Raw genomic sequence first — 22,740 nt, forward strand, 5'->3', positions numbered from 1 at the left:
CACTAATTAACTAAAACACCACACACACACACACACACACACACACACACACACACACACAACACCACCACCACCACCACCACCACCAGTAATGACAAGTCTGCTTCATATTTTTACCTATACTAACATTTTGTTCAACACATGTCCGATACTGTGAAGCCAGTTTTTTTCCCCAAATGAACTGTATATAATGCTCACACCTAGATCGTCACACAGTTTTCTATTAATGTTTGTAATTTCTCAGTTTCCTTCAATTATTCTCGAGGAACAGGTAGTCAATGAGCAAGCGTGTGGCCCATACCATGGAGTGTCAAAAACTTTCTACAATCTGCAGAAGAACAACAGTTCGTGATGATTCTTGTTTTTATTTTTTTCAGTAACTACAATTTCATTTTTTTCTGCAATATCACACACAAATGGAAAGAAATTCACCATCCTCTGATGCAACGGACCACAACAAGATGTGCCAAAGCCAGTCTCTGAACTTTGTGAACAAACTTTATCACTTTTGCTGTTTAATTCTGTATTGTCATTTTTTCCCCGAATCAAATAACCCCTTACTTCAGACTGCATCTTTTACCACAACAGAAATCCACCCACGTAAGCTATAATTTGAAGCGCCCAGACAGTGAGTTATCCACTGACAATGACCACTTTTTAGCCAGTAGTCATGAAAAACTGAAGGAAACTTTATGACAAGTAACAAAAGGAATGGTGCAGTTGTTAAGTCAGAAAAATCATTAGCAGTCCAAATGTAAAATTTCAATGTCTGGCTTAAACCATTCCAAGCAAAAGGAACAGCTCCTTGCACTCTTTCTTTCCCCAGTCCTTACCAAAGCTCAGCTAATTCACTGCTCTAATGACTTCATTGTCAATTAGTCACTACCATCTACCTACCTTCTCTTTTGACAACCTACATATGTGGAAAGTGAAACTAATAAATAGATAATCTAGAACAGTTGAAACTAGGCATCTCTGAATGGTCGTCTCAACAGAAGCACTAAACACAAAACCTTCCATACAGGAAATTAATGTTAAGAGTCCTCAAGCAGCCCATACACTGAAATACTGACTACACAGATAAAAGCAAAGACTCCCTGAAAGGAAGAAGTGCTGCATTGGCAATAGTTACACAATCAAAAGGTACAGAGCTTGGCTAGCTTTCGCAATGCACTTCCTTTATCAAGCTTGTTGGAAAAATGTGCTTGAAAAAGGAAGTGCATTCTGTAAGCTAGCCAAGCTCTGTATCTTTTGTCTGTGTACCTATCGACGACACAGCGCTTCTGCCTTTCGGTGAGTCGTCTCCTTTATTCCTACATAATTTGTAATTCTCAACCAAAACTTTCCATACATTATTGTGACTACACAGGTATGTAGAAGTTGGCCAATTTGTTTTGGTTCTGATTCATCAATGTTCACAATACATTATAATTCTTTATGTCTCACCTTCTTTTTTTAAAATTTTGCCTTTCATCCAACAACACAGGTAATTTTAAAATAGAATCATAATCGGAGAACTTTAGCACCAGGAAATGACATCAGTATCATTAATCTATCAGTAATGAACAGTAATGTCTTTTCCTTTCAAGCCATATTTATGCCTTATGGACTGCATGAGACTACCTAGAATTAGGGTTTAACATCCTGTTGGCAAATCATCATTACATTACATTATCCAGGTACCAGTTAGTATATCCGACAAAGTTAAGATTTGTCTCTCCATCCACAGCCCACCTGATGGAGTGTGGCAGAGATTACTTTGGGTATTATTATTCGAAAATTCCTTCCCCATTCCGTACATGAATGGCATGCATAAATATGTCTGTCAGTAAGTCTCTTTGTGAGCTACAATGTATCTAATTTTACTACCGTGGTCATTTCTTTTCAGGAGATGTATGTGAGAGGAAACAGCATGTATATTGTGTCATCTTTGAACAGAATACTCAAGTGGAGGATTTGTCATGAATTACACTTCCTTAGTAGTTTTCAACTGCATCTCTGGTTTCTGCTGTCTTACGACAAATTCTATGTGGTCATGTCACTATAGATGTTGCATGTACCACACATGTAACACTTAACAATGGCACTTCCAGAAACCACCCATCATACAGTTAAACAATATTGGGTCTTCCCCATGTTTATGCACAAACCTTAATTTTTTTCTCTTCCATTGATGTTAACCTGGTAGTCCTTGCATCAAGTGCCAATCCTTTGCAGATCTTCCTACAATTTTTTGGCATAGCCACTACCCTGTATACAACTACAGCCAGCCTCATGCACAGGGCTCCTGTTAGTAGACACCCAAATCTGCAACTACAATGGATTTACTTATTTTAGTTCATGGAGTTTTGTCCAGGATCATAGGCCCATGGCTACATTTGTTTTTGGGGAGATACAGAGATTTTAAAGAATCAAAATTTTACAAAATGTTTGTTTAACAACAACAATCAGCAGCAACAAAAGCTTCTACTATCTGATGCCCTCGAGTACAGTTTCTATCTGAGTACCATTTCTCAAAAACAAAAATACAGTGACATCTGCAGAAATTCACAGTTGCAGCTGTCAGACTAATCACCACCATCACTCTGCTAATATTCTCTGGAACAGCTTTTTTATGATGTTGTCCCTTAATGACATTCTTATGACATCAACAAAGCCATAAGTCAGAACTACTAAATGTCTTCAATTATGTTTTACACAATTTCAAATTATGCTGAAGGCCAATTTAATGCAATATTTAATGCATCAAAATAAAAATCAGAGCACTTCACAGATTGTCGGTTCTAGTTCATGCGAATCATGCACAATATATTGATTGAATGGTGTTGACAGAGAGATACAAGGGCTAAAAACATACAAAAACAAAAATCACTATAAAAATAACAAAATAAAAATTGAACAGAATGTTGCTGAAGATTGAGCACAAATTCTCTCTCTCTCTCTCTCTCTCTCTCTCTCTCTCTCTCTCTCTCTCTCTCTCTCTCTGCCTCCCACCTCCACTAAACAGAGCCAACTATTGTGTTAGTTGATAACGGAAACAAACTACTCACGAGACCTATTATGTCACTGTGAATAAGGCTGGTTCTGATTTACAATAAATGTTAGTAATGATGGTTATAATTTCTAAAAAGGAAACCAAAAGCAAAAACTTGAATTAGAAGATGAAATCTGATGGAATAAATGTGGGTTAAAAGACTGATATGAAAACACACAGATGAAGTGTGAAATATTAAGGTGGCAAGGCCTTCCCCCTGGTAAACTGGTCATCTCGTCCAAGTCTTTTTAGTTGATGCCAGTTTGACAACTTGCATCTTAATGAGGATGGAATGTTGAAGACAACACAACACCCAGTCCCCGAGTGGAGAAAATCTCTGAACCAGCCGCGAATTGAACCTGAGCCCCCCCCACAAGGCATTCTGCCATTCTGACCAATCAGCTATGGAGACAGACAAGAGAGAGATAATTTCAAGCAATGTTATATTGTAGATGAACGCAACTGTTATGTTAGTTCTACCACATGAAAAGAGCACTCCAAACTGAAGCAAGTAATTAAACAGATCAAGTGCTTACAACCGATCTTAGGTTGACAAGAAGTGCGAAAAACTGAATAGAATTATACCTGTAGCTCCAGTTGCCTTTCCTCTGCCATGGGATATTACTTTTTTGTACTTATTTCAACAATTATATGCCACTTTGGCGTCTGTAAACCAGTTTAGAGAGAAGGAACCATAGTACAAGGGTGAGTCAACTATAAACAGGGAAAATTTTTTATAATTTTAAATTTAAGCTTCAGAAAAATTCGTACACATGGATTTATTTTTCTACATAATCTTCTAAATGAGAAATATTTTTTTCCCAGAGAATAGGCTGTTTCTTGATCCCGTTTTTGTAAAATGAACGTGGCTGCGACAGCAGCCAGTTGGGCATGAACACTCTGACAGCACCCGCATTGTAAAATCTGTGTTGTCCTCTGACTGCTTCCTTTCATGGTTGAAACAAATGAAAATCTCAGGGCGATAAGTCCAGATTATGAAGCACATGGTCTGGAACAGTCCCTGAATTTTTTGTCAAGTTTGGGCAGCTGTGTGGTATTGAGTGTTGGCATCCATCTTGCGGACACTTTCTGAAATCTGTTGTCAGTAATGATTATCTGAGCCCTACTATAGTTTATGTCAACCTCGGTAGCAATTTTTACAATTGTTATTCAATGATCATCTTCAATAAGCTGGCTAACAATGCAAATATACTTCGTCATGTTGATCCACAGGTGACGTGTTGGTTGTCAAATGTTTCTCATCCTTGTAAAAACTGTGTCTCGTGCACACACCCTAGTCTTGGACAGGGTGGTGTCCCTGAACCGTGCCAAGAGTCTATCCAAAATTTTGAAGAATTTTACACCCTATTTTTTTGAGAAACTTTATTACAATGTGCTGCACAACAGATGACAGTACCTCTTACTCTGACACAGTGATTCTGACTAAAGAAATGGTACGACAACATTCCAGTTGTGGAGTAAGTTATTGGAAACAAGGAGCAGAGATTGCACTGATCTCCGTAAACAAAAATGGTGCTTAAAATAAAAATTCCATTTTATATTTTATTCGCCTTGTACATTCTTCTTCAGTGAAATAATTTTGGAAGATTTAATTATGGATTCTGGTCTTCCTTGTGGCATTCTCCATTCTGGTATAACTAATGAGTGAGCGTACAAACAATTTATCTACATACTGACTTTGAGTAAGACCAAAGCTTCTCTGGAGTTTTCTTCAGACTGGCAGATGTAATTTTACTTTCCAATTCAATTAACACTTCTCAAATTGTTCGCCTTACATACATGTGAGATCAGTTCTACTTTTATTTGTCAACTAGGTTTTAGCTTTACTTAAATCTGTGAATAAGCTCTTCATTTCAGTACCAACTTTATAACATGTCTAACCCATCACTTACATCTGCCTTAAGCATATTTGTACAATAATAGTTAATTTTATCCATTGATATTCTACATTTCTCTGCTACACACAGGAAATCTGACGTTTAACCTGCAGGTAATATGTAATTCACTCCTTGTCACACTCGCTAATCAGAATTACCTTCCTCATTTCTTGATATTCTTTTTTGCACCTGTAGTTACCAATGTTACGTAATAACATTCAGTGATTCCCTGTTCTGTGTCTACTGAATTGAGAAGTTCACATATGTTTGTCATCAGGACATCCAAGACATTACTGTTCCAAGTCCATTCTCTGTCTGCTGAAGGTAGTATTGAAGCAAGTACAAGATCACTTCATTCTCTGTCCCTGCCATTTGTTATAGTATTTTGCGCTCAGTGATGGGAGGAAAATGATGCTAAAAAACAAAGTTCGTACAACGGAAAGACAGAAGCTCACTTGAATTCTTTTCACTCTTATTTAAATTCATCTTCACTTCACATTTAAATTCATAAAATTATTAATGCAGGAATTGTATAACAGATTCTGTTAAAACACTACTAATAGAATAGAATGAAGGTTTAATTATTAGAGACAAAATTGGAGCTGGCTGGTCACCAATACATGGATGAGCAAGCCATTCATAACACGTTAAAAACCCCTCCCCAACAATTTAACACCCATTAACAATAAGGCAATGAGTGACAGAGTGTAAGCTGGAGTGGACAAGGAGTAAGACATTACACTGAACATATATTACACATGTCTACTGAATGCGAGTCTAGTGTATTACACAATTCACTGACTCACTTGGTTTAATAAAGGAGTCGAGGGGGGGGGGCGCTGCTCTCCCCCCCCCCCCTCCAAAACACACACACACACACACACACACACACACCAGTAAGAGAATTTTTTCAACAGCTCTGATATCAGAGTGTAAAATGTGAAATACTTAAATTTAAATAACATGCATGTCATACTGAGGAGATATACAACACACAATATATCATTTTCTATCAGGCATCAAATAGTAAATGGAGATTCACCAAACATGGACTGAAGAGCAACAATCTTTACATTTTCCTACTGCAAGGCTTATTTGCTTACATTGTACATTGGTATATCATAACCCCAATAAGTCCAAATCCAAAAGCATGGTCGTAAATGAAGAACAACACATAACACTGAAATTATGTTTATTACGAATGCCAAAGGATGGACAGAACTGATTTCCTATTTGGAGAGTGCTGCTATTTATACAAACACTGAACTTCCAGACTAAGCAAACATTACAAACATTGTAAATTTTGAGAACTAAACAACAAATAATTCATTATGGTCACGTTTGAATTGGTGTCCCACAGCAGTCTAGCCAGCAATGCTAATGGCTATGCCATGCTGCATGCAGCCCATGTCATGGCACTGCTCCCTCTCCTGGAGAAATATCAAGATGCTGTTTCAGAAGCCCTCATTGGAGCCGACTACAGCACCCTTTATCTAGATCTTGTCAACGGTCCTCTGTACAGCAGTGTTGGCAGATCCTCTTCGCTATGGAGAAAAAGAGACGGTAGCCTCTTCTGTTGTTTCGCAATCATCTTTAGTTTCCTTGAATGAGAAACCCTCATCATCAGTCTGCATTTCACAATCGTAGTGGGAATTCCTCTGGAGGTCATGGATGATGTCTGTGTGATCTTGTCTTCTTGATGAAAGTTCATAACCTTTGACTTCATTTGTCACGACCAACAAACCACAAACAACAATATATGGTTCAAAGTTGCACAGTATTAAGTTTTCTGATAGTCTCACTTTCCAAACTGGCATAAAAGTCCATACCAAGTCTCCCAGGTTTTATCTCACTGTCCTGTGATTCACGTCACAGTGCTATCAGTCCTCCTCCTGGGCATCCAGGGTCCATATGTGAGCTAGCTTAGCTGTCTTGCTTCATCAGTCTTGGTGGTGGGGTGCTTCAAGTAGTCAACCTGCTTACAATACAGTTGAAACAAGAACAGTGTATCCACTTTCATTTTGGCCTCACAGTCATGGAGAAGAAAAATGGAGTTAGGTCTGTAGTGCCTCGCTCTTCTGCGTCATATGAGAATGTCATGATGGGCAGCACTGCATCCTAATCTCTCTTTTGACATCAACGTGCATCAAGAGCATATCCAACGATGTCTTATTAAAGCATTGTACGAGGACATTTGCCTGTTGGTTGTAGGCAATTGTTATATTGCAGGTGATCTCACAATGTGAAATTACTTCTGTTACTAGTCTTGACAGGAAATTTGTTACAAGATCGGAGATGGTCAAACGTGGTTCTCCGTGCTTCAAAATAATGTCTTCTGCCATGACTCTTACAATTTCCAGAGCTTCAGCAGTGAGCACAGATTTGTTGACAATATGGAGAGTGAGGTAGTAATTGCTGACTATTATCCATTGATTACTGTTCTCGACTTCAAGAACATCCCCAAGAGATTGATTACAGTTCAGTGAAATGGTGCTGCTGCAAACTGGTACCCGAGGTCCTGGAGGTAAGAGTGGCACATGTTTCTGTCACTCCCATCCTTTCAATGACTCTCTGTATAATGGTTTGGTAGAGCCCTGGCCAGTGATACCTGGGTCTGGCTCTATCTTGAGTTTTCATGAATTCCGTGTCGTCAGATGTTGTGGAAAAATTCCAGGATAGCTGGCTGTAAGTGAGCTGGGATGACAAGCAACCATTTCTGCATCACTGGATCATAGTTCCTTTTATACAATCTTCCATTTATTAATTGGATGGGTTATCATCCTGCAAATTTTCTACAGTTTTCAGCTACTAGATTTTCCCTGCATTCAGCAGCAATGCCATTTAATGCAGTAATGATTGATTTTGTCTATGTTGCTGTGGTCCACTGAAAAATTCCATTAAAGACAGTTTGTGTTCTTGTGTTTGCATCCATTTTTGTACATCACTGTGACATCATGCTCCTAAAGTCTTAGTGCCCATCTCACCAGTTGACCCAATGGATCCTTCAGGCTAGACATTCAGCACAGGGAACAGTGCTCCATTATAATGGTGAATTGTTTGCTTGTTGATGGTCCACACAACAGCAAGGCACACTTTCTCGGTTACAGAACAGACCCTCTTGGATTTGGAGAGTATTCTGGAAGCATAAGTTATTGCCTTCTGAGCACTTTCCTGAATTTATACCATACTTGCCTCCTATCCCAAAACCACTAGTGTCAGTGTACAGTTTCGTCTTGGTATTCTTGTCCTGGAACCAAACAATATGTTATAAGTTACTTAAGGAGAAGGAACGGTCTCTCTATCACTTCAAGAGAAAATATGTCATCACCCTGCAGTAATTTTTACAATTCCTTTATAAATCACCGTAGTATGAGAATCTTCTGACAAAACTTCTCACATCATGAATGTACTGAGGATGTCTGACAATCCATGACTGCTGTCAGTTTCTGTGGGATATGATAGATTCCATCACCATTCATCCATTATGTGCCCCTAGCTTTTCATTTTATGGATGGCAAAGGGGTACTTTTTTGGATTCAGTCAGAGGCCTGTAGTCTTAAGACACATCAACACGATTGTCAGGTGGCTTAGATGTTCTTCAAGTATCTTTAAAAAAATGACAATATCACCCAGATAGCAAAGGCATGTCATCCATTTAATGTGTTGGAGTAGGTTGTCCATGCTATGCTTGGAGGTTGCTGGAGTAATACATAAGCCAAACCACATAACTTAAGTCCCACTGGCCGTCAGGATTTATAAAGCCAATCCTTTTCTGGCCAGCTTCAATTTGCCAGTAGCTTGTCTACATGTCCATAGTTGAGAATACTTTGCTTCCTTCAAGCAGTCTAGGACGTCATCAATATGCAGCTACAGGCACGCATCATTTTTCACGATTTTGTTCAGCTGTCAGTAGTTGAGGAAGAAATGCCATGTGCCATACTCCATCTCCATGGAGACCACAGAAGCAGACAGAGGACACTTTGAAGGTCCTCTGTCATCATCTTGCAGCATCTTCTCCACTTCCTCCCAAATTATCCATCTGCCTGCTAACGCCACCTCGTACGAGTGCTACTAATAAGTGGATGATCCCAGCGTTGATAAGGTGTTTTACCCTGGGCTGTTTGGCCCATCTTCACTCCATTCTGGATTCATAATCATCAGAAAACTGATGCAGAATGGCTAGCAGTCACCAACGTTGCTCCTCTGTGATGCCAGATCCCACTAGCAGTTCAAAAGTACCTTCCTCTAATGCGTTGTTCACAGTGGTAGCAGAGCCCAATTCTTTGTCGATGGCACTAAACTGCCTTTCTTGCACCGGTTCAGATGTTACCACATAAGTACCTTTAGAGAGTTGTGGCTGCTCATGATTATTAGTGATTGAATGTTGCCCTTGACCACTCTGCACTGCTGACAATAGTCACTGGCATGTAGATATCTTTTTTGAGTTCTGTAGATTTTTGCTATTGACAAAAGCTTTACAGTTTAACTGAACACTTCAAATGACAATTGGAACTCTTCTCATTTACAGCGGCTGGATAACAATGTCTCCAATGGCATAAAACTGCCCAAAGCAGTCATTGTTATGTGTGCTTGCTGGAATAGCTCCGTCAATCTGGAACCATTATTTTGCACACTCTATGACTGCTTGTGAAGCCCGAAGAAGTCTCATCAGAGAATAACATTATGACTACATTAGACTACAACAACAAATTCGAAAGGCTGTGTTCTGTTTATGATAGTTATTCTTGAAATGCATGTTTGTGTTGGCTGGACGTATTTACCATTACCAGCCATCAGTACAGTCACTTTCATATCACAAACATAAGCCGCTGTGTCAAGTAGCACCCGGACAGGTTGGCCATCATTAGTGCATCAATTAGTTTTCTTGACATCTGCATGACTGTTGTCCATGCAGGATTTTCTTCTGGGGTGGTTTCACATCCATAGCTGGTTACCTTGTTTAGTTTTCTCAATTCAGCAGCTAAGCATTAGTGGTACCTCTGTACGTCAAAGGAGAACAGCTTCAGCATGTTGAAGAGTGACCTTGCCAGGGCACGGCAATGAGAGTTGTCTCATAGGTTAACTATAATCATCTGCAGTTGACTAGAGTGTAAAGAACAGTTGTGATGATTCAATGTCTAGTGATATAGCAGTCATCAAACATTCATTTTTCTCTGCGGTAGCATACAATGTGTCAACATGAGAACATATTGGCATATTGTACTCCATCCTCAAAATGTCTCCTCCTGCATGGCATTATACTTGGTGGAGGAGATGGATGTATATGCACTCGTCAGATGCTGCATTGTGTGGATGCAGCACGTGCCCAAGTTGGCCAAGTTCATTCTTACTGGTGCATTTGATTGTTGGCAGAGATTGGTCCTAAAGACTGATATATTACTTCTTCAACATTCTCTATTGCCTCCTGACATATGAGATTGACATTCATGGCTGCTATCTCTCGTTTACCAGTTACAATAGTTCTGACTGCCATAAACTTCTCCATCTCTTCTCTTATTGATCTCACACAATTACCACAAGGACCTCACTCCTGAGACAGTCATACTTTTTTTGTATGACTTTTTTTGTTGGATTTCCTTGACATGCTGGCAACACTTGATGAATTCTTCGGTTCTTGTGACAGCCTCTACCAGAATAACTTAGTAAACATCTTTGATGACTCCTTTCATCAAGAGAGATTATCGCCTTCTGTCATATTTAGATTCGCAATGTGGCTTACAGCCAAAACATTCTGTATATAAGACTATTGTTTTCCTGTGACATTAGGCCCTATTCTCCAATTGTTGTTCTGCTAAGCAGACTTGCTGCTGTTTGTTACCACATGTTTTCTTCAGATCAGCCTGAGATTTGTCCAAGCTATTGACTATCTCTTCATTATTCTCAGACCAATGCTGGCCTGTGTCATCCAGCTGAAAGCAAACGTTTGCCAAACACTCAGGATCTCCAGTAAACTGTGCCACATTGTAAACACGCAAAGTTCAGTTCTGAAAGCAGGGTCCTCAACTGAGTGCAACAATTAGCACTGAGAGCACATTTATTACAAACACCAATGTACAACCAGAACTGAATTCATGGACACAGAATGTTGCTGTTTATACAAAATCTGAATATCCCAGAATATGCAAACATTACAATCTTAATAAATTTCAAGACACTTCCAAGAAATTATAAATAGTAAATAAACACTCCTATATTTCTGGAAGAATAAATCGACAGTAGCACAGATTACAGAAGTAAGGAAAGATCTAGAAAGAAACAACATCAAAGAATCAGAAATAGCGGAAAGAAACCATTTTTAAAATAAAATACTAAATTTGGAAGGCTTTCAAAGCAGAAGAAATAAAAAAATCGGGAGCAACATGGACAGAAGAAAGGAAGAGACTTCATGGGGAGAAAATGAGGGAATACCAGAAAAATGAAACAACAACAACAAAGGAAGATGAGGAACTGAAGTTGTTAATGTGATCCCAGTTGGTCAATATGACTGTAAAAAATCTGGTGGTGGTCAAGTTTGATGTGGAGACGGCAGCACAGCAGCCAGCGACACTAACTGTTACACAGCAATGCAGGCAGCACAGCTTGTGGCAGTGTCGTCGTGATCCTTGAACTATGACCTTCCTGTGCATCCACAGATAATAGCGACCTCACGTACTGGCAGTCTGTGGTTGAGGAATTTTAATTTTTCAAACACTTTCATCTTTTCCTTTTTTTGCCTTCAGGTGTATGAAACATGTTAATTCAACTCTCAACTGAACAGGGCCCAAAAAGTGCATCAGAGTTTTGGAATTAAGTTTAGTCTATTTCATTAACAATGCAGATCAGCAGATCTCACATATGACTAGCATACTGCCAAATGGGGTGACGTTGACTGAAAAGTTCAAAAAAAAATTGTATTAAATGACAAGGAAACACTTATTTCTGTTATGATATTTACTGTTCAACAGTTAATTTGTGGAATGGCTAAATGTGTAATACTCCTAAGCTCTATCTTCAAGGAGCATTTTTTTCTCCAATTTTATAATGGGGTAAAACATTTCCTTGTGTGACCAGAATAAAACAGCTTGTATGCACTGGTCCTTCACAATGACAGATAAATCAATAACAAAAGATAATCTATTATACTTACTATTTATAGAACCATAAATTAAAATTTGCAAATTCTTGGTGAAATCAGGATGAAGCGGACAGTCTTGTCTCGAGCAGTTTTTTTATGAACAAATGTCCAAAACTCATCTCGGTTCTTAAGTTAAAGGTGTGTGGTAGTATGTAACCCCTAAAATTGGTGGAATTATAGCTCTGTATGCAGTGTGCAACATATGTCTCAAAGGGGGTTAAAAGATAGAGATAGCTGATTTATAATTCAATGGAAGTCTCCTGAACAACATGGAAACTAAACTGAGCTCATTACAAGTACAAATGGCATGCACTGTAATAGTGATTGCCTTAAATTGGTGGCTAAAGGAAGATTATGGTTCAACATCTCATCAACACTGAGGTCATTAGAGACAAACTCTGAATTTGATAGATCTTGATCATGCCTATTCTAAGGAACCATGCCAGCCAATAACTTAAGTGGACCGCCAGACTGACATCTGATGACTGTCCCCCTGAATACAAGTGCAGGATCTCAACACTGCACAACCTTTCTTGGTCCTTAATTGGTGGCAAATAAGTGGGAGGTAGAATTTGTCACATACGAATACTGTCACTCACTGATCATTACCCCTGGCAACACTACAGCTGCCATTTCAATGATGGGCCCAACTTCTCAACAGAGGTGGATGAAGTAGTTATGAAATAATTTCCTTGTGGAGATGGTCTAAGTGCAGAGAGATAGCTCTTGGCTAAGCCCAGATAAGAAATGAGTTAGAATGAGGCTGGGAGTACTTTCATATGGTGGTGAAAGTAATATCTTAGTGCTGGTTTATCCATAGGTGATGGAAGCAGTGCAGTGCCATTGTACTCCCAACAAAGTTAATATATCATATCAGTTGTAAAAATCTTAACTCGTGCCACAAAAATTATAGGTATCATCAATACTGAACTAAGTGTACTGTTCAGATGAATAACATAAACGTATCGGACAACTGATAGGATACAGTCAATAAAAATTATAGCTGTTTAAGTAAGGCATTATTTCAACAACACACATTACTTTACTCAAACAATCAAATACATAAGGCTAAGAGGTTAAACAGAAGGTCCTTCACACATTATGCCCGGTGTATTTCTTGAGCTGATCGAAGAAGTAGCTTGATTATGGCAGTGGAAATTAATGAAAAATATGCAAATTACTCCAGTATGCTCAAAATATAATATGCACACTTATTGCGGGACCAGTACCATGTATCCATCAATGACTCTTATTACCCCACTTATCCAAAACTTAGATCTATAATTTTTTAGTTAGCAAATAGATAACAATAAATGATGACTGATGTCATTCTGAAGTGGTGCACCTTATGTAAATTTTCAGAGCAGTACAACAGAAAGCATTATGTGTTGACTCTAAATCACTGGCTTGAGTATGTATATACGTCCATAAATTATTTGGAACATCAATATTTGTCACAATTAAGTCCTTCGTCATTTTTAATTTTGGAGAGCCACAACTGATTCAGGACCAGTAGTGGGCAGAGCATGTGCTTGTAAGTTCAACCGATAATGTCATGTGGGTAAATTTTTGCAGCTGAATTCTCAAGCAGTGCATGGTGTGACTACTTCACTTCTGCTCAAATTCTATGCTTGTTTCTGGGCACAAGTAAGCTAAGCCATTGTGGTAATTATAAAATTTTGTAGACTGTGTTTTCATGAATCTTCAATACTTTTTGGGCTTGTATGGGGTTTCAGCAATTAAAAAATTTGGCAGTACTTTAACATTCTCGTGGACTTTTGCATATGGAACATTCTGGTAGAATGTTGTATATGAAATACGATCTGCAGGTTGTAAGGGTGTGTCCGCCCCTCCCAAACCTCATCATGGTGTGAAACTTCCTGGCAGATTAAAACTGTGCGCCCGACCGAGACTCGAACTCGGTTCCTTTGCCTTTCGCGGGCAAGTGCTCTACCATCTGAGCTACCGAAGCATGACTCACGGCCGGTACTCACAGCTTTACTTCTGCCAGTATCTCGTCTCCTACCTTCCAAACTTTACAGAAGCTCTTCTGCGAAACTTGCAGAACTAGCACTCCTGAAAGAAAGGATACTGCGGAGACATGGCTTAGCCACAGCCTGGGGGATGTTTCCAGAATGAGATTCTCACTCTGCAGCGGAGTGTGCGCTGATATGAAACTTCCTGGCAGATTAAAACTGTGTGCCCGACCGAGACTCGAACTCGGGACCTTTGCCTTTCGCGGGCAAGTGCTCCTTTCTTTCAGGAGTGCTAGTTCTGCAAGTTTCGCAGAAGAGCTTCTGTAAAGTTTGGAAGGTAGGAGACGAGATACTGGCAGAAGTAAAGCTGTGAGTACCGGCCGTGAGTCGTGCTTCGGTAGCTCAGATGGTAGAGCACTTGCCCGCGAAAGGCAAAGGTCCCGAGTTCGAGTCTCGGTCGGGCACACAGTTTTAATCTGCCAGGAAGTTTCATATCAGCGCACACTCCGCTGCAGAGTGAGAATCTCATTCTCATCATGGTGAATTATGAATGCAGATCCTAGAGTGGGAGGTCAACTCATTTTACCACAATTTCTACAATGTGATCGGTTGATTAGATAATTAATATGAAAACACTGAACAGAGAAGGTCACAAATAATAACCTCAGTTTTTCCCCCACAAATACAAACAAATGTGGGCCAACTCAATTAGGTCAGAATGCAGTTCTAAACAAAGGTCCTACTGTCTATTACGATCAAGTTATAATTCATAACCAACCAGTAAGTCCTTTATATCTCCCAGCATATAATCATTTTCTTATTTAATTACATGTCCCATACATCACAATAGCATGAACTGAGATGCATATGGGAAAGGAGAATTAGAACCTAAGAAGTAGTCAAGAGTAGTGTTTTATGAGCATACAATTGAAGAAACTTTTCAAATTCACAGGAATTTAATGTATGTTAATCTTTCAGTATCACATTTTATGGACATCAGAAAATGAATATACTTCAGAATCACAAACAGATGGAAAATATCAGTACAGCTGCATCAAAGCTAGTTTCATGGGATTTAGAAATTAAGAATTAAAAAAGGGTTTTATCCCAATAGTTGCTGCTGCGCAATTTTACTTCATGTACATATATTAACATTTCCCATACTTAATGCAAATAGTTTCACCATCATATTCAACCCTAATTCATCCTGCCACCCTGTTCCCCCACCCCTCTTTTGTTGTTTAAAAAATCAAAGATAGGTGATAATTTACTATTTACTTTCTTCTGCAGGATATCATCACACACAGCATTCCACCTGAAATCATGCAGCTATGAAATTTCAAATAGCTACTTACTGAGGGCTGAGACTGAGTATTACAATAAGAAGAAAAGGATAAGAAGCTTCCCAAATGAATTTGAAACAAATCACTGTAAAAGAGTCAACCCATCATTTACTACCAAGGAAAAAGTTCTTGTTTTTATACATTGCATTCATTTTATCACATTTGTTTCATAACATGCAGACAAAATAAAAATCCACATAAACAGTAATATTAATAAACAGGAACTTAACATCACAGGAAATACAAGGCAGAGTTTCTAAATGTTGGAGACTAGATAGGTTTAAAATACAGTTTTCCATCACTGCACTCACCACAGATGAAAATGACTGTACATCCCCTCAACAGTTGTCCGACTTCCAAGGAAACTTCAGTAAGAGCGAGAAAGTTCATTAAATGAAATACTACTAGAAAAAATTTAATACAGAATATAATTTCATTTTATACAACTTACCGCTTATGTGGCTTATCATCTTGAGACTCTCCGACAAAAGCTTTCAGTTCATAGTCCACACCACAAGGTTTTCCTGTATCACCTGGTGCTGGCTGGAGAGTTACTGAAGCAGGACAGTGGGGAGGTAGTTCAAAATAAAACGGATATGCATTTGGTCCTAGTTTCTTGATTAAACGCTCCTGTAAAAGTGTAATTCTGAAGTAAGATAAGTAGCTCTTTAAAAAAGTAATTCATATAAAATCCTAAATACAGATCCATAACAGTACCTGCAGTCTTGTAAGTGGCCTCTTTGATGTGCTGCTATCCTGGGGATAAATCTGTTCTGATGCAAGGTACAAATCTTTCCTGAAAGTAAGTCCTAGGACATCCAGATCCTCACGACCATACCGAAAAGCAGCAAGAACATGACCAAACACCTTCCTGTCTTTAACGTAATCTGGGTCGATAAGTACCACCCCATCTAAAATTAAGAAAGACATTACCAATATAAAGAGCATGAACATTGGGGACAAGAATCAGCATGTGAGAAACACAGTAAATGAAAATACACTAAAAACAAAGCATTCTATCCCAGAAAAAATCCCACAATATTTGAAATCTTACACAGTGTCAATTACATACAATACTTTCAACGTACTATGTGATATTTACCTAAAATATTACAACATTTGAAAGCTAATAGTGTGAATAGAACACCGCCACTGTAATGTGACAAAAGAATTCAACAAGTGGCGAACTGAAGCCCTCAGAATTTAGTAATAGAGACACACTAATTTTAATTTATTTTGCTTTAAAAATATAAAACCTAAGTACATAAGAGTTACACCTGCAATATACACTCCTGGAAGTGGAAAAAAGAACACATTGACACCGGTGTGTCAGACCCACCATACTTGCTCCGGACACTGCGAGAGGGCTGTACAAGCAATGATCACACGCACGGCACAGCGGACACACAAGGAACCGCGGTGTTGGCCGTCGAATGGCGCTAGCTGCGCAGCATTTGTGCACCGCCGCCGTCAGTGTCAGCCAGTTTGCCGTGGCATACGGAGCTCCATCGCAGTCTTTAACACTGGTAGCATGCCGCGACAGCGTGGACGTGAACCGTATGTGCAGTTGACGGACTTTGAGCGAGGGCGTATAGTGGGCATGCGGGAGGCCGGGTGGACGTACCGCCGAATTGTTCAACACGTGGGGCGTGAGGTCTCCACAGTACATCGATGTTGTCGCCAGTGGTCGGCGGAAGGTGCACGTGCCCGTCGACCTGGGACCGGACCGCAGCGACGCACGGATGCACGCCAAGACCGTAGGATCCTACGCAGTGCCGTAGGGGACAGCACCGCCACTTTCCAGCAAATTAGGGACACTGTTGCTCCTGGGGTATTGGCGAGGACCATTCGCAACCGTCTCCATGAAGCTGGGCTACGGTCCCGCACACCGTTAGGCCGTCTTCTGCTCACGCCCCAACATCGTGCAGCCCGCCTCCAGTGGTGTCGCGACAGGTGTGAATGGAGGGACGAATGGAGACGTGTCGTCTTCAGCGATGAGAGTCGCTTCTGCCTTGGTGCCAATGATGGTCGTATGCGTGTTTGGCACCGTGCAGGTGAGCGCCACAATCAGGACTGCATACGACCGAGGCACACAGGGCCAACACCTGGCATCATGGTGTGGGGAGCGATCTCCTACACTGGCCGTACACCACTGGTGATCGTCGAGGGGACACTGAATAGTGCACGGTACATCCAAACCGTCATCGAACCCATCGTTCTACCATTCCTAGACCGGCAAGGGAACTTGCTGTTCCAACAGGACAATGCACGTCCGCATGTATCCCGTGCCACCCAGCGTGCTCTAGAAGGTGTAAGTCAACTACCCTGGCCAGCAAGATCTCCGGATCTGTCCCCCATTGAGCATGTTTGGGACTGGATGAAGCGTCGTCTCACGCGGTCTGCACGTCCAGCACGAACGCTGGTCCAACTGAGGCGCCAGGTGGAAATGGCATGGCAAGCCGTTCCACAGGACTGCATCCAGCATCTCTACGATCGTCTCCATGGGAGAATAGCAGCCTGCAATGCTGCGAAAGGTGGATATACACTGTACTAGTGCCGACATTGTGCATGCTCTGTTGCCTGTGTCTATGTGCCTGTGGTTCTGTCAGTGTGATCATGTGATGTATCTGACCCCAGGAATGTGTCAATAAAGTTTCCCCTTCCTGGGACAATGAATTCACGGTGTTCTTATTTCAATTTCCAGGAGTGTATTCCACTAATGAGAATGCAAGAAATTTATTTTAATTTATGGATGTCCATCTTATTGCATGGATAAGGGACTTCAGCTGGTGATGTATATAAGAAAGAGTACCACCACAGCTACATCTTCAGCACGTCTTTATTCTACCACATGACTAGTTTCGGTGGCACATTACCACCATCCTCAGGGCTCGTTTACCAAAGGACAATAACAAAATGCCAATATTTGAAAACTAAACAACTATAAAACAACTAACATGCAATATTATGGTACGCTATTGTACTAGTTGAAGTAACCTTAAAGTAATATTCTACAAAGCACCAAAAGAGCACATATTTCAATACCTGCATTTTCTTTCTTGCACTAGTCCAGAAATGCATAAGTGTATAAAACACGAGAACAGAATAAGCCTGTACCACAGTCACGAAATACAGGGCTGTTATCATACGCAAAAACAATGGACGTCTGAAAAGGCAACTTTCGCTCATTTCAAACCGAATCATTAAAACAACACAGTATAAATTTAACTGAGCATTCCAAATAGACATAATCCAATGAAAAATATCCACTGATGTTTAAAGACATATGCCAAAGATGTATACATGATGTAAGAACCTAACGGTAAAAGCTAACCACAGACCCGTAGCAGCTGCACATGAACCACACAATTTTGTGACAACCTGTCTCCACGAACTATAAAATTCCTCCTCTCAAAACTCTTAACAACTGTGTACCCTTAAATAACCAAATACACTGGGCCGCAAATATTATGTTCACTATTACAACCTTGTGTGATAAACACGAACACCTAACCCCATGAAACAAAACTAAAATATCCACTTGAAACAGTATATTCCTCCATAATAATGCCCTCCTGGAGATAAAACCTGAGAACCCGTATAGGTGCAATTCCTCTCATCCCCCCCCCCCCCCTCCTCCTCCTCCTCCTCCTCCTCCTCCTCCTCCAACACCATACCCCTACCCTCTGCACTGTAATGTTGATGTATTTTTTATTTAGTGTAGAGCAGATTTTTAATTATAGGGTATACTAAGCCTGACATCATATGATGATTGGTGTTTTGCTGGTAGTAGTCTAGATTTATGCAGAGAAGATATGGAGTGCTCATAGCTAATCCTGGTGCTGGTATGGTTTGATTTTATTTCAATAGTGGTGTTTCTTCTATGGTTAGCATTATGGTTCTTATGATCACACAGGCCCAAGTGTTTACTGGTCATGTAACTAGTACTTTGGTACATTCCAGATATATACCTTTTCGGCTTGTGCTGTAATTTGGGTTAGCTTTTGTTTTATTACAACATGAAATTTTAACAGCGATGTCATTCTTCCACCAACCTCTTCAATATCTGTAGTTTTTGTCATTGGTTCGAGTATATAGTGTTACAAATATGGATCTTGGTTTTAGACCCCAGGATGTTTTGACATAACATACTGGTTCATTTGGTATTGCATCATTCTATCCCTCCAAGTCTATTCCAACTTCCCTTCACTCCTGCCTTCTAACCCCTTAGTTCGTCAACATTACTTTCCCCCTCAGGTCTGCCTAGTTTTTTGTGCATAGAATTTTGTTGATATTTGATGGTTAGGACATGGGTAGGATTGGCAGTTAAGGTGATAACCTACCATGATGCTGGCATGTGGTGAAGATGGATGCCTCTTGATGGTGAGAGGCTGCCTACTTTATGTAGGGAATGTTTGATATCACTACACAAAGGTACAAGCCAGTCACTGTCACATAGCTTCTGTGGTTTTAGTGTTTTTTCTTGTTTTTATGCCGTTTAGGTAGGGTCACCATGTGTTTTGATAATTGTATAAGTTAGTGTAATGTGGCATCACAACTTCTATACTAGTCCTTAGGCCTTTCTACCTATGGTTGTTGCATTCTTGTGATTAGTTTTGGAAATGAAATGATTGTTGTCATAGCAGTTCATTTTCATTATGACTATATTCGTATGGTCTTATTTCTTCTAAAGCGTTGTTTATTTGTACAACAATGTTCCTTAGTCTACTTACCGTACATAAAATTTTGGGTTCTTTATCATAATCCTAAGCTATGATTTTAGTATGCCTTTGGTGTAGTATTTACATGTTTACAGATATTTGATTTATTCTTTAATCATCTGTGGGCAATTATGCGTAAACCATGGGGTAATGCTTTGCTTTACTAGGTTTCTGTGAGTTTTTGACTGTATGGCATTTCAACTGGTTATAGCCTGTTGGCTATTGTAGGGATATGTGCTTAGGCCGACCCTCCCACATACTCATTTTTGGATATATGTATTAGCTTGCCTAATTTATTCATACTGGTCTCTGTAGTTCATAGTGTTTGGCTGTAGAAATTAAACCTGTCACATTGATACATAGGTCCACGAGTTTTTAGTAACCATGATCAATGGTGGGTTACCCACTGTTATTCCTGCTAGTGCTAATATGTCCTGCTATGTGGTTTTTCTAGATGTGTTTTTCTTTTGAAGTTATGGTATCTTCATCTATAAAACTTCCTTCTAGAAACATCTTCCTATACAGTTAGACATTTTAGTAACATTTGCAAGTACCAGCTGATAGGGATAATGGACTGTTTTGTCATATATTTTGGATTTATGTTTCTTACTGACAACCCTAATTGGTTCTGGCTAGTATTTGGTTCTTATTTATCTACAAAAAATCCTGTTGGAGGAACATCTGCAACTAAGCATTGTACCAGAGGTTGAAAAACAATGCTACAGTTTAAGGTTCTTTTATTTAGAACACGACCGATTTCAGGCTCAGGCATCACATCACGTGTTATACTGAAAATAGCAGGAGACCTGAGATGATGATAGCTTTTACATGGAGTAACAAACATAAAAAAGCAAAAAAGTTCCATAAACATTTTAGAAGCCACAGGTCGGGCTAGATGCTGTAAAACCTAATTCAATGACAAAATGACACCAGGCAGTACTACAGACGGCTGCCTTGGTAAAGAAATATGCAATGAGTACCAGGATACTTACACTTAGTGCTGTGACCCCCAGCACCACGGTCAACGAGTACAGGACGCGGTGTATGATCAGTGAACGCAGAGTAAGGAGAAAGCGTATGTGAAGAGGGAAGTAAACTGGTAAACCAGAGTGGCGAAATACAGCCGTCTGTTAATATTTTCCTTTAGTGCTGTTGCTGCTAGCTATTAATTGGCATAATAGTTTCTGACAGTGTGGACTGTAAGGTTTTGCTACCTTCCATTTTGTTCAGTACCGAGATGCCTTTAAATAGGAGCAGCACATGTGTATGTTCTTTTAGCGGATGACTGTGGCGACATGGAGGGAAAACCACGCCGACACACAAAGCTATTAAATTATAAACTCGCATGTCCATTGTGGAAAGGGAAAATTTTCGCTGTGTTTTACAATTTATACATAAATTTGATGTCACCGACTTACACCCAGTTTTACTACAGTCCTGTGCCCTGTTCAATATGTTCCTTTACCACTAGCAATGCACTTTTAATGTTTTTCATGTAACTTTCTGTGTAATGGTCTTTTTTTGATTTTCAATGTGGATCACTAATTCAAATTGTGAACGGCTGGGCTAGTGGCTCCGCATTCTTCCCGTCAACAGATGGCAGTACTTTTGACACTCTGGTTTAACAGTTTGCTTCCCCCTTTGCGTACACTACTCCGTGCTCTGCATTCGCTGGTAATACACCATGTCCTGTACTCGTCTACTGCGGCACTTGCAGTCACAGCATGAAGTATAAGCGTCCTGGTATTCATTGCATATTTCTTTACCCAAGCAGTCGTCCATAATATTGTCTAGTGTCACTTTGGCACTGACTTAGGTTTTACAGAACTTAGCCCAACCTGTGGTTTTTAAAAATTTTATCTATATTACAGCATGTAATAACTATTATCACCACTCACTTGCTGTTTGCAATATAACGCTTGATGACGGGCATATAAGAGCCCGAAACCGGTTGTGTTCTAAATAGAAGAAACTTACAACTGTAGCGGCATTTTCAACCTCTGAACCACGTTCTTGAGTATTTTATTGATGTGTCATGTCGCATTCTGCTGGTTCTTAGTCTTACTATCATGGTGTAATTTTGATAATGAATTCAGCTGTGATTTCTATTTTACCAATCGTCGTATAATAATTACTAAGAATACTCATCCTGTGTTCCCGAGTTCGAAAAGGAAATTTTAGGGTTAGCTGTTCTTATCAGGACATGCTGCACAGTTACTACAATAATGGGTTTGAACTCCCGTCGAGTTGTTTGTGTCTACTTAGGCCATAGATTTTCATTATGGGTTAGTCTTCCCATACGTTACTTCTTACGGCGTGATACTTTGTTATTTGGTATTATGGAGGTAAAGGTCCAGTTTCCATTTCTTCTTTTCCCTTTGTCACCGCACACATTATATCAATATGTCAAGGCATGTAACGTTGCACATATTGTACTCTACAGTTTTCATAATAAGTAATGGGTGTTTCAGAAGGGAATGTACCGAAATTTTATTGTTGTTACGCCCAGCCCCAGATCTACAATATTTCCAAACTGGAAACTCCCTCACCCATTGAGCGCTTGAGATTTTTCAAACATATATTCATTTTGTTGCACACATCATTCTGAAGAAATTGATATATAAAACATATAT

General features: G+C 39.7%; 1 protein-coding gene across 3 annotated transcripts in view; it reads right to left on the reverse strand.

Moving 5' to 3' along the window:
- LOC124616545 (beta-arrestin-1) overlaps nucleotides 1–22,740 on the reverse strand; it is a 493,320-nt gene that overhangs the window by 39,640 nt on the left and 430,940 nt on the right. For 2 of the 3 annotated variants that reach the window (XM_047144881.1, XM_047144866.1), the window contains exons 5-6: nucleotides 16,104–16,297; nucleotides 15,838–16,016 (exon numbers count right to left, since the gene is read on the reverse strand). In XM_047144881.1, the coding sequence (XP_047000837.1) occupies nucleotides 15,838–16,016; nucleotides 16,104–16,297 (373 nt within the window). Of the gene's footprint in view, nucleotides 1–15,697; nucleotides 15,752–15,837; nucleotides 16,017–16,103; nucleotides 16,298–22,740 lie in introns of all 3 variants that reach the window. The other variant, XM_047144874.1, reaches the window with a different exon arrangement.

This window comes from Schistocerca americana, chromosome 1 (genome assembly GCF_021461395.2).
Source record: "Schistocerca americana isolate TAMUIC-IGC-003095 chromosome 1, iqSchAmer2.1, whole genome shotgun sequence".
Classification (NCBI taxonomy): Eukaryota; Metazoa; Arthropoda; class Insecta; order Orthoptera; family Acrididae; genus Schistocerca; species Schistocerca americana.